The sequence below is a fragment of the Dermacentor andersoni genome, chromosome 5 (genome assembly GCF_023375885.2).
Source record: "Dermacentor andersoni chromosome 5, qqDerAnde1_hic_scaffold, whole genome shotgun sequence".
NCBI lineage: Eukaryota > Metazoa > Arthropoda > Arachnida > Ixodida > Ixodidae > Dermacentor > Dermacentor andersoni.
In genome coordinates this window covers 28,407,060-28,419,896 of record NC_092818.1, presented here as the reverse complement: position 1 = coordinate 28,419,896, position 12,837 = coordinate 28,407,060, and the positions used below count along the sequence as shown (strand labels likewise).

At 52.5% G+C, this 12,837-nt stretch overlaps 1 protein-coding gene across 6 annotated transcripts in view; it reads right to left on the bottom strand.

Annotated features, from left to right (window-relative positions):
* LOC126529991 (centaurin-gamma-1A-like) overlaps positions 1-12,837 on the bottom strand; it is a 277,071-nt gene that overhangs the window by 44,308 nt on the left and 219,926 nt on the right. For 5 of the 6 annotated variants that reach the window (XM_055070171.2, XM_055070172.1, XM_050177460.3 and 2 more), the window contains exons 5-6: positions 5,700-5,844; positions 1,637-1,771 (exon numbers count right to left, since the gene is read on the bottom strand). In XM_055070171.2, the coding sequence (XP_054926146.1) occupies positions 1,637-1,771; positions 5,700-5,844 (280 nt within the window). Of the gene's footprint in view, positions 1-1,636; positions 1,772-5,699; positions 5,845-11,036; positions 11,466-12,837 lie in introns of those variants that run through there. The other variant, XM_050177462.3, reaches the window with a different exon arrangement.

The following is a 12,837-nucleotide window of genomic DNA, read 5'->3' as shown; positions in this document are numbered from 1 at the left end:
AGTCATGCCGGCCAAATAGCGAGCACCAAAGGTGCACTGCAAGCAAGCGTCGAGCCTTACGTTACATGCGCCCCAGAGATGTGGTGCAACCATCGATGACAAAAAAAACTGCTGAATCGCCATTGCAGAGTCTGCACTGGCCGCTGCGATGCCATTTGTAAGGAAGTTTAGAGTTTAAAATAAGAAGAGCACTGACTAGCAACAATCTCTACCCTTTGAAGCTTAGAGGCCAACTGCAACTAAATTTCACTTTGGCTAAATTAGTTATAAATGAGGAGTATATAACAATGAAACAAGCTTGGCAAAGCTGCAGGACAGATAATAGTATAGCTGGCTTTTTTTTTCTTTTTTAACAGGGATAAGCGGGCTAGTTGGTGGTCGTTAATGGAATGCATCATGTAACCGCACTAAAAAACAAGGGACAAAGAAGGAACACACAAGACAGGCGCGGAACTTCAACTGAGTTGAAGTTCCGCGCCTGTCTTGTGTGTTCCTTCTTTGTCCCTTGTTTTTTGGTGCGGTTACATGATGCATTTTTTTTTCTTTTTCTAGCAGCAATTTAAGCAGACGCCTAGCGTGCGCCTGGTGGTATCGCTATGCTAGTCCCACCAAGCCGCGACCGCGATATATTTTTGCGCGCCGCGGGCGCCGGGTGCTCGCGCTGGATCGCGTAACCTCGCCCGGAGAAGAGAACCAGCGAAACCAATCAGAGCACGCGGTAGCCAGAGTCTCGCACGGCGAGATAGAGTGGGTGCCTCGATGTCCCTGCGGGGAGATAAATTCAAAGGACGGGGAGAAGGCTCGTCGCGGCAACCCGTGGCGGCCACGGTATCTACGCTACTCTGCGGCGTCGACTCCAAGACTCCGAAAGTCATGTCCAAGGAGTCGCGCGTTAGGTCGTACGTCATTTCCAGCGAGGGGTAATGGCGGCTATTTTTCTTTTTATCAGTATCATTTTTGTATTTCTGCGAGCTTTTCGCGACGCTTCCGCTCGTATATTAAACTAGAAATTTTGCACGGAGCCTACATTATCTTAAACTAAGCTTCTTTACTACGCGGACCGAAATTTCGTTGCAGTTGGTCTAAGCTGCGCACTAGCGCGTCGTCCTTCATAGTACCTAGGCAAAAGGCAGCTCTTGAAAAGCAAAAGCCCTTAGCAACAGTACCCAGATTGCTCTAGCAACTCACGCATGCGCGACGGGCATGGCAAACACGAGAAAGAATTAAGCTCTCGATCGCCTCCCAAAGGGCGGGTTGTTTTGAGACACGAACAGAACCCTGCCGAAATCGGGGAGCGCGTCACCACCGCGATGGCCACGGGTGATCACGAGCACTGACGCTTCGGTTGCCGCTCTACTGCAATAAAGCCATGTAACTGAGAGCTTCACTCGTCACTTTACCGCATGGCTGCAACATTCAAAAGGACGTAAATAAAAGCTATCTGGATCACGCGAACACGTAAAAAGTCGCACATGCGCGCGTTAAGAAAGGTGCTTTCGAATTTGTGACGGCGGCCACAAGTTAGGGGACTCTGCATTGTTCCCCTAAGCACAAGAAATGCGCGCGCACACCATGCGACGGGCTGAGCCACGTGCAATGCACGGGGGAACACGTAAAAGGCGGAGACGGCACTCACCGTCCTGGAACACCCTCTCGACGTTGAACCCGTACGTGGCGCACGTCTCGTAGTAGGTGCACCGCTTGAGGTCGCTGGCCAACTTCCGGGCACGCGAGTCGTCTATGACGCGCGGGTTGCTCTCGCTGATGGCATCTGCGAGACGGCGAGAAAGGAGATAGCTCTAACTAAAAGGCCTAACACATCTATGAGGGGGAAGAAAAAAGCATCGCTGGTTTGGTACCCCTGCGTATCGGCAGCCAAGAATAACGGAAGTTTGCCTCGTGCACACGGACAGGACTGACACCGCTGCTAATCCTTCAGCAGCTACGAATTAAGTCACCGAAGTTTTTTGAGCAACCGTACGGGCAGAATTAATCGCAGAAACAGACTGGCACACGGCAATATAGGGTCACTCGCTGACTCCTGCACATGAGCAAACCTAATTGGCCACGCTGCCGCTTGTCGGCCTTCTTTGGGCTATGACCAACCTTGGCGTCGACGCTCGCCGCACGTAACCTGTTTCAAACAGTATATACGAGATCGCTCGAGTGCGTAGCAGTCGGTGGCAGCTTTTACGGCCAGTGATTGCAGTAGTGAATGAACGCACTTCAACACGAATACACTGGTATTTTGCACAACTATCATTACAAGCTGTATTTATACAACGGAAAAAAAAAATGGAAGAAGAATCGTGACCGGCGTCCCAGAGCTGCTGTACTCCGCTCCTAGCTGCAGGGCCTTCACTTCCGACAATCGAAAACCTATCTTGTTATAAGTCACACCTCGCTATAACGAAGAACATGCACCTGTGGAACCCGTGAAAAGACGTCACATAGCATCCTTTCCCATACTGTTCTCGCGAGGTTGTCCTATTGCGGAACTTGGTGCTTATACATTGCCAAGACCCCCGAAAAAAAGAACACTCGTGTGAGAGCGCTGCTGCTGGGCATTAAACACCGATATGATTTGCCATTTCTTAAAGGATCACACGGGTAATTTGCCTATCGTACATTGCAAGCGACGGCCTGCAGTAACCTGATCAGGCAGACGGCGCACTTTCTTGCGCCTCCTTGTTTTGACCCGTCATCAGCGCTGTTTCCTTTCAAAAGCGATGGCCGGCAACGTGAGAACATGATCACGGTTTCGAAAATGTCTGTACGTGCGCAGCCCAGAGGGTCGTTAGAGTAGGCTTCGCCTCAATAAGACGTACAGTAAGGTGAAGCCCCCCTAACTAAGGATAAAGCTTCGTTTCATGAGCAACGGCACATCTCTGCCGAAAGCTTTCTTTTCTTCGCGTAGAGTGCCCCACGTGTCGCTCTGCCTATCGCCATCTTCCAAACCAGGGGCGCCGCCTTTAAGTGACGGCCGCGTTTCTATGGGGGAGGAGGGCAAACCCGCCCGTGTACCGAGCTCTGGGCGTGCGCCTGTTGAAGGCACGCCAATGAAAAAGAAACACTAGCTGAGTCAGCTAGTTTAGTTTGATTCCGTGTTCCTTCGAAACTATTTTGGTTATTTTGCTTTAATATTTCGATTATCAGAACAGAAAATGATCCAATCTTCGCGCCGAAACGCCAGCATGACGTATGTCAGCGTGACGTCACGGAATTCAAAGTTCGAATTTCGGCCGCTCTGGCTCAGTGGATGTTTCTCTAAACTTGTCAAGTTCGGTCGTTGGCTCTCTTAGATTACAACGTGTACAGCCCATCTTTACCAATTACAACTTAAAATAGGTCCGAGCAGCTGTCACCGAGATCTACGACGTCCCGACTGGCTGGTGCGGGGACTTCACGACGACGTGGAAATGACCCCGCATTTTATTTTTATTTATTTTTTGCGCACTACTTCTGGCTCACTCGTCTTACAGTAAGAGTGGCTGTTGTGGCATTGCAGTAGGTCGATTTAATAGCGCAGCTCAAATATTTCGCCGTATCTCGGTGACCCTTCAATCAATCCAGATTAATATGGAGCGCTCTCCTACGGAGTATCTCACAGAGCAAGAATTTTCGAAACTGCCCAACTGCAGCTACAACCGGATCACGACGAAAACGCGCAACACAAAAAGTAGTCCTCTCCTCGGAACACAGAACCTAGCTCAATTTGCTCAAATGCTTCAACGCGATTCCTCAAAACAAATGTGCACAGTCTTTGTTAAAACTACACGGGCTCCACGTAGCCTGTGTGTGCGCGCGGTGAAGGCGCGGAGTGGGGCCGTGCGCTTTTGACAAAGGTTGCACGTTGTCCTTCGGCGAAACAAGTAGGTGGAAATGAACCTGAACTGCACAGTGCGACGAGGCACAGAGTTTGGATGTGCGATCGCGCACACAGGATGCGCGCAAGTTATTCTATCAGCATTCGAGAGGCATTCACACGGCCCTGGATTACCGCATCCTTTTACGTCTCTCGTCGTGGACGTGCTCGCGGCACATTCGACCCCGTTCGCCGACCTGTTAGTCCGAGCATGAGCCCGTGCGCGCGACCAGCTTTCCTATATATACACGCGCCTCGTTGAGGCTGCGCAACTTCACCTGCACGGTAACTATATAGGAAGCAGCACAACCTCCTTTGAACAACTTCTTCATCGGAAGTGCAGACAGCAACGCTTTTCTAGGTCGATACCGCGATAGGTTCACTCTCGAAAACACGCGCTGCACATGCGACGCTGTTACGGCACTGGCGGCGTTTTCGCGGGGAGACGTACGAGACGCGAGGCCCTTCCACACAGAAACGGTCCTCCTGTGCGCAGAGACGCGTCTATGGCTGCATTCGCGTCAACAGAGGTCTTCACTTAAGCGGCGATATCGGGGCTGCTGCCGACACGGTTGACAGGCCCAAATGAGCGCTCAAACAAAGGGGCGCCGAATGGGCGACGTGTGCCGTCAAGCGTGCAAAATAGTTTTTTTTTTTTTTCTTCTTATCGATCTACCTTCAGCAGGGTACGCGCCCGACACACGGAACCCCTCTTGTGGCAAAAAACTAGGGAACGTTTTTTTTTTTTTTCTCCTGTGCTGGCAGCAGTCAGCGTCCCTTGTTTTGTAAGGGTCCATTGCATGTTCCAATCTTACCATGCGCGCCACGCCGATTGGCAGATCCTAGCCATAATGGCAACGCGGCGACGAAGGAAAATGAGTTGAAATGAAAATGGAATGGAAAATGAGAAAGAAAATGCCATTCTCTCCGCCCTTCAGCAACGGGAGCAGGTACACTCGCACACAAAATATTGCGGGGGGCGCGAGAGCGTGGCAAAATAAAGTGGCGAAATAGTGTTCCTGCATATACAGGAACACTATGGCGAAAATGGCGAAACGGCCCTACGCGCCGTTTCGCGGCGCACCCCCTGTTGTCGAGACCGACGCCTGCGCGCATGCGCGACCCTCCGGGACTGCGAACGTGCACATTTCCGCGATTCCTCCTTGCGCGCCGGCGACATCCGAATGCAGCCGCGAGGTGCCCCTCTTGCGATTAGCGCTGTGGCGGCTTCGACGGGCAAAACTTCGTTTATACAACGGAAATCAAAAGTTCATTTTCGTCTTGCCTGTCTCCTTCGATAGAGCCCGTTTTCTGCCACGCTCCTGCGCGGGAGAACGCCCTGTTCGTAAAAAGAAAGAAATAACGAAGATTGGCCTCGAAAATACGCAGCGCTGAAAAAAAAAGTAAACAGATGACTCCTTGCGCTCGCCAGCGCGCCCTATGCGTCCGCGCTCGTGAACCGACAAAAAGCGGCCGCAGCGGCGCGCACAATCTCACGCTCCACATAGTTTCGCCCGTCGAAGCCAGTTAAAAGTTGGTTCAGTACGGCACCAAATAGCCAACGTAAGAGCCAGGCCGCCGCGTCTCGATTGTCGCGTCGCTTCGCGCAGTTACCACGTTACCAGCAACGTATTAACTCAACCCTTGTGAATGATTGGATCACGGGGGATTAACGGGTGGCCAAGCCTTTTCGCTCGAGCGCGCACGCAACTATAGCCCTTGTGTCTGTTGGGGCTGATGGTGCACGACCCGTAGCTCCCTCTTCCCCGTAGTACGCTGCCGTATAGTGACAGCGGGTGAAGAGACCCAACGAGTGAAAAGTTGTGCCACTCACCCTGCGTGCCGACGAGTATGAGGGGCAGGTCGGCGGCGTTGTTCCGGAAGTGCGCCATCCGCATGTAGTAGCTGTAGACGGCGCTGAACGAGGCCTCATTCTCCAGGCTGAACACGAAGATCACAGCGTCCACCCAGCAGCTGAACTGCGCAAAGGAGGGGGTGCGTGTGTGAGCATCGCCGCTGTAAAAACAAACAGTGCACGGAGAACGGAAAAAAAAAAAAAAAACGAGCGGACAGTTTTCGTCCATGGTACGGCCTCTCTCTTTTTTTTTTTTTTCTTAAAATATGTCATCAACTGGACCGGTCATACACACATGTCGTCCCGACGCCGCGTGCAACGCACGCTCGTGATGGATGGAGCTGCACCGTCTCGCTAGTGCTACGAAGCGCGCTTTAAGGGGCCGTTGCGATCACGTGCACATTCTAATGTCAAATGGGTGGCCTACAGCGAAGGTTCGCTGCGCAGGTAAGAAATGGGGGTGGCGATACTATCTTCCCGTCACGTCACATGTCTAAGAAAAGTGTGTGGCTGAAAAAAAGGTTCGGTGAAACGATTACACATTGCAATCGGGAATCTCCACGCACTACTTTTATAAAAGGCGGCACGGCGTCCGCTGCTTCTTGATAGCAGACGGTTTTAGCGCGTCCGGGATTCCCGAGTACGCATTGGCGCGTGCGGATTACCAGCGGAGTCGTAAACGCGAGCGGGTGGTTTGGTGGCGCTACCTGGTGGCGCAAAGCTCGACCAGACAAACAGAGCTGCTGTTGTTGCAGTAACTAAGTGTATGAGTATTCTTCTCCGCTGCTGGTGCAAATTTTCGGCGGCAGCGTAATGGTGCACAAGTTGCTTTTTAAGCATTTTCGAGCGCAGCTCCTAATGGCCCGTTCCAACGGCGAGCGTCGGCGGCGTAACCGCGCGAACGAGCACATCAGCGAAGGAACAGCGAACGCGAAGCGGCAGGTGAAAGCCGCGAACGGTGGAGACCAATGAGAGCGGCCCTTTCAGTGACATGCGCGCAGGAAACTGATCTCATGAGGACGCGCCCGACCGCTCGATGCGTACGCGTATCTGGTATCAGCCGCACCGCTCGTTTCGTACTACCGTCTGCTCGCGTCAGCTCTCGCTTATTCGGTTCGATTGGTTTGGTCTCGCTCAGACTTGTTTCGATTGCCATGATTTGCGATTTTTTTGTAATCTGGTTGTGCACGCGACGCGAATTGTGTAGTACTTCCTCGGAGCCACGCGCGATTACGCCGGGACCTTCGATGACTCATGTATAAAAGCCGACGCGCTTGACCGGTAGATTAGACTTTCGACGATTGCCGACTCAGTTACATGTCTCTCTCAAATTCTTTGCCTCAATACATCGCGAAATGAAAACACGTATAGAGAGCTGCGTTCAAGTTTCTCATTAGGGAGTACCGTAATCGTCTGTGGGTTTCTTTTTCCTTTTTTTTTTTTTTTTAGGCAAGAAGATTGATGGAGCACGAGAACGTGTCTACAAGGCATTCTGGTGACACGAAGCGTCGCAAGATGTCACTACCTGCGTCCAAACGTCATTGCACGCACCGGAATACCGGACATGCTGTAACTCTCTTATATGTCAACTTCCGCCTGTCGAAAGCACAGTCACAAAGCGGTACGTTAAAGGGACACTAAAGTGAAAAATGATTTCTTCTGCATCAGTAAATTACCGCTTTACAACACCAAAAACACCATTCTTACAACGATAAGACGTTTGGTAAGCCAGAAAAAGCGCAAGAACGAAATACGGGTGGCGACGCCTACTTAAGTTCCCGCTCCTGCGGGCTGTGACGTCTTGGATTTTGATGGCATCTTCTAGGGCTTACTAAACATATATAGCGGTACAGATTGACTACATTGTGTTCTAAAGGAACCAAATAGAAAACATGGCAAGTTTCGGAAATCTTTATTTAGCCAACGCGGCCCAAATGCGAAAAGATACTTTGGAATCCCTGGCGTCACCCTGACGTAGCAGCGCTGGGGTTTCGGCGCGAAATTCAAATACTGATACTTGGACCTTCATTTTCTCATCTAATAATCACACTATTTTTTAAATGACTGCCTGCAGGGTTCTCAAACAATGCTTCATTAGTGTAAACTGATTTATTGTTTCGCTCTAGTGTCCCTTTAACTAGTCAGGCAACATTTCAATATCTGCTTTCGATGTAATCGCAGTCTTAAGAGCTTTGGTGTGGCAGGTATATTAATACGGATAGCGCCAGTGACGGAGACAAGTTGCGGTGCCGTGTTCGATCAGAGCGTGGAAAACTTACTGCAATGAGGATTAATGCTTTAGAGCGAAGCCTCGATCAAACGAAACCAGGGGCCGTATTCTGCAACGATTGTGTTTCCGAAGAATTCGCTTTGCCAGCAGCGATTGGTCGCCGCTTGGGTGACGCCATCGCCACTGGGCGCGCCCGCATATTATGTTGACGTCACGCGCATGTCAATCATGCGGAAACCGAATTTGTCGTCTCCTCGATGCGAAGTGGCGCGAGGTGCTTCGGTGTGGTCCGAAGGCGCCGTGTGCAGAGCATGTGCGTGCCGTGTGCACGGGCGAGATCGGCGTTCAGAGCAGAACAGCATGCGGAAGCTTATAGTAGGGATGGGCCAAGTGAAATTTGGGAGTGCACGACCGTAAAATTTGAGGCCGACCTGAACTTGGACGCGGGCCAACTTGAGATTTGGGGGTGGGCCAACCAAAATTTCGAGGTGGGTCAACTTAAATTTTGGGATATGCTTATGCATAGTTAAACAACTCCAGTGGAGATTTCGCTCGCCAACTTAAAGTACGACGTACCACCCAGCGGCATAAATGGGTCAACCGCAGTAAACAAAAATACGTCAAATCACTCACCGCCAGTATGCCACACATACGTTTCATAATGAGACAAACATTGTCAATAACATCACGAAATTATTTGTAGTAATTGTTGTTGTAACCAAGAAGCGTTCCTAATTTGCTATATTTTCGCTAGGTTTGTGTGCTTCACTTCCAAAAAAAAAAACTTGCGCACCGATTGGCTTCTCTCCTTCCACTCACTTTCATCGTCGGCGAAGTGTCCAAATGTTACGCCACCGCCGAACTAAATTCTTCGGAAGCCAAATCGTTACAGAACAGGGCTCCAGTTTGTACGCAATTTTCGATTCAACGAAGTGCTTTACATGCTCCTGTGCGTACATTCTCTCGTAGAGCGTAATACATCGCAACAATGAAATGAACTCGGTCTCCGATTTCGCCGCGACCCGCCGTGGCTGCTCAGCGGCTATGGTGTTAGGCTGCTGAGCACGAGGTCGCGGGGTCGAATCCCGGCCACGGCGGTCGCATTTGATGAGGGCGAAATGCTAAAACACCCGTGTACTTAGATTTAAGTGCACGTTAAAGAACCCCAGGTGGTCGAAATTTCCGGAGTCCTCCACTACGGCGTGCCTCATAATCAGAAAGTGGTTTCGGCACGTAAAACCCCAAAGAAAAAAAAAACGATTTCGCCGCGCATGATCACCGTTAACCAGCTATCGCTGGGCGCAAGATACGCCTAATGTTTCCATTTTTTTTTTTTTTTTTAATGCTATCGCCCATTTATATAGATACAGAGTTGTCTAATGAGACGGCGCGGGCGACACGAATAGTGCTTTTCATTCTCGAATGCACGCGAGCACCAGCTATATATAAACTGTGCAGTGACACGTGTACAGCGACACACGGAGACAGACCGTAGCTGATAAAGCAGTCGTGGGAAGCTATCGCCGACTCATAGCCACGGCGGTTTCTGCCGCAATTTTCAAACTTTCTCGGCCTTCCGGTTCTTGCTGCTGGGTCGGTCGGTCGGTATCTCGTCCGGAGGAATTGTACTCGTGGGTATACCGCATTTACGAAGGGTAACTTTATGGGCGCCGAATGCGAGTGACAGCAGACGGGTCCTTTTTACAGGTACAAACCCTGTCTTCTGACCAGCACAGCAGAGCCGGTAAGCGCATCTCGATCTCCGTAATAATAAAAATAAATATTCTTGCGCAAATCTTGAACATATAATGCCGGTCCACAGGTACACCTGAACACAGCGACCTCTTAACGCAATAGCCGCAATAAACGGGTGCTTGATTTTACTTGATCTTCTTTGATCTGGACATTCGGTACGTGCATGCATTCTTGGTGCATTCCTGCAGAATGCCTGGCTATCAGCCCTTCACTTTTTTTTTCTAACGGGTTTCACAATCCTGGTTTCGCGCTCGAAACCCGTTCAGAGGACCGAGTACGCTGCGATGATCACGTGACACTGCGTTCGAGAGAGAAAGGCGCTCGATCAGCCTTTTGTCGCGAGCTAACGCCGTCGGTGTTGGCAGCGCGCTCGCTCATCGAAACTGGCCTCGGCAGCAGAGAGCGCGAGCCGCAAGCGTTACTCGTGCAGGTCTCGGCACCCGATCGCCTCGAATCGGCGTCAGGTTATCGGTCGGCAGTGCAAGCCGGCACGCATATTGCGAGGGCGACACCGGAGCCGCCAAAGCGAAGACATCCTCCTGCAATGTGACTAAAACACCCGAGATTCTACACGCATAAGAGGTACCCCCTTAAAGACGTTGGTACCTGAATGCGACGAAATACAGGCGCGTGAGATTCCCTCCGCCTTCCTCCAAACACGTACTTTAGCATAAGCGTATACTGCGACCGATCACAGAATGCAATCTGCACAAGTGCAGGGAAGAAAACGTGCATGCCCACACAGATACACACACAGACACACACAGCTTGAGCGAAGTGACTTTAAACAACCCATGGTGAATATGAGTGCATGGTTTACTGTGTAGTTTGTGGACGTTAAACTCCACAATATCTGTTTTTTTTTTTTTTTTTTGCTTTTTTAGCAACCTGCTTTTCTCGTTGAGGGACGATATCAGCCATTAGCGCATCTTTCAGAAAGAGAGCAGAATCAAATCACAACGAAATACAATAGATGAACGTTTGACACTCGCCTTCAACAGTCAACAAACAGGCCGCCCCTCCGACAGTGCGTCGTTGTCGGCAACAAACACCGGCAATTACGCGAGCCCGCACAGCCGGCCGTCGCCGGCAACACGTCACCACAGTTCACGCCATTAGCGCCGTGACAAACAGTTTTTGCGACGCCGAGCGAGCGGATTCAGGGTCACTCCCGTTGCACCACCGGGGCAGCCGCCTGCTGCAGCGCAGGACCGGCCGACAAAAAAAAGCCTCGCGCGCCGGGAGACCCGGGCAGTGCGGTAAACAACGCGAAGCCACGGGCACGACGCGATCGACTGACCGCGGGCCACGCTGGAAGCGGACGCACTTACTCAGCGGGTCTGGCCGACCTCCTCACTCCAGCCGCGCAGCAGGTAGGCAAGGTCGACGACGAGCACAGGAGACGCGCACACCACACCGTCCGGCCACCGGCGAGCTAGCTGCGCGCGCTTGCGGGGAAACAACGGCAATCGAAGCGATGCAAATCGCCTTGGAAACGGGACGCGCGCCGCCGCCGAGTGGTGCCGGCATCGGAGAACCTGAAAGACGGGCTTAACGGCGCGCTGCTCCATTCGCGGTATCGCCGTACGGCGCGGGCAACCGCCGATGAAATTAACGAGCGTCCCCGCGAGCGGTGATCGACGCTCACGCGCGCACTAGGATATATATGTGCCAGCTGCAGGCAGGTTGCTTTATTGCGTCGTCTGCGCCGAGCTGTCGTCTGCTGCTGCGGCCGCCGTCCGCCATGCGGGCGACCCGATGGCGCGGCGAGCACGCACGCGCCGTTGCCCCGGCAACGCTGGCACGAAAAGAACGCTCTTGTACAGGAAAATAATAATAATAATAATAAACGCGGTGCGCGCGCCACGCTGTGGCGCCGCGAATATGGCGGCGCCCACTGGCCGCCATCGAGCGCAGTTTCGGACGAGCACCGAAAGAAAACAAAACCGCGTGCCCAGGTGACCCAGATACGCCCACGGCGCATCCACTCGCCCCACGCGGCCGATAAAAAGACGCCGCGCGCTGGCGGGAGGGGGTAGCGGGACTCCGATAATTTGCGGCAATGAACTTGCGGCAAAAGTTTCTCTCCCCCGACCCTCCCCCTCCTCCGTCGCGTGGGCAGAAGCGCGTCTCCGACCGGCGGGGAACAGGTGCGGCCGGCGTGGTGCCGCGGTGACAGCGTGCGCTGGGCGAAAATACACCCCCATGCATCGTCGAGGGTCGACTGCACTCGCCGTAGTTTCTCCTGCTCCGAATTATTCTGCAAGCCCAGCCATGTGCCCTGTCGTACACGGCATACCGCTCGTCCCGCGTGTTTAACACGGGGAGGCAACGACTACACGGGCACGCAAGACCAATGCTCGAGAAAGAGGACCCGCTTCCAGCACGTCGGGAAGATCAGACAAAAGGCTCCGAGGCGGAGGAGAATGGGGCTTCATACATGCCCAGGCATCGCTCTTGGCGCAGGCAAGAGCAAGAGGGGGTGCTGCAGCCCCAGGCTTCAGAACGAGTCCCAGCCAGCGGTGGCCCGCCGCTCGAGGATATATGCCACTTCTTTTTTTTCTTTTTCTCGTGCTCGTGGTTCTTCTTTGTCTCCATCCTGTGCGCCGAGCTATTCCGCCTCGAGATGGACGTACAACGTATGGATACCAACTCTCAATTCTTCAGCTCCGCGCAATGCTAGAAAAAGTGAGGCCGAGAATGAAGCAACTCCTTCTGCATTTTACCACGGTCCTCGTACCTTCACCCCTGGACGCTCTTCGCGAGAAACCACTTCGCTTCACGCGGCCCGCTCCGCCGACGTCTCCATTGCACGCACCCCCTTTTCTCTTCGCTCTCTCTTTCCCCCTCTCTCTCGAGCACGAAATGAAAGTATGCGACTCGAGTCTTCGCAATGGGTGTTGAGCGCGCACTAGCGCGAATTCAAAAGGCGAGAAAGAGAATCGCCGAACGTCGTCGGGCCGTTGGTACTGCGTACGCACGCAGCCGGCAGCGCTCGAAGTTCGCCCAGGAGACGAGACGAGAGAGAGAGAGAGAAAGGCAGGCATTTCGGCGCACAAAAGAAGCCGTCATCAATGGCCTGCGCGATGAGAAGAAAAGGCATTGCCGCCGCTCGTTCCATTCACAATCGCC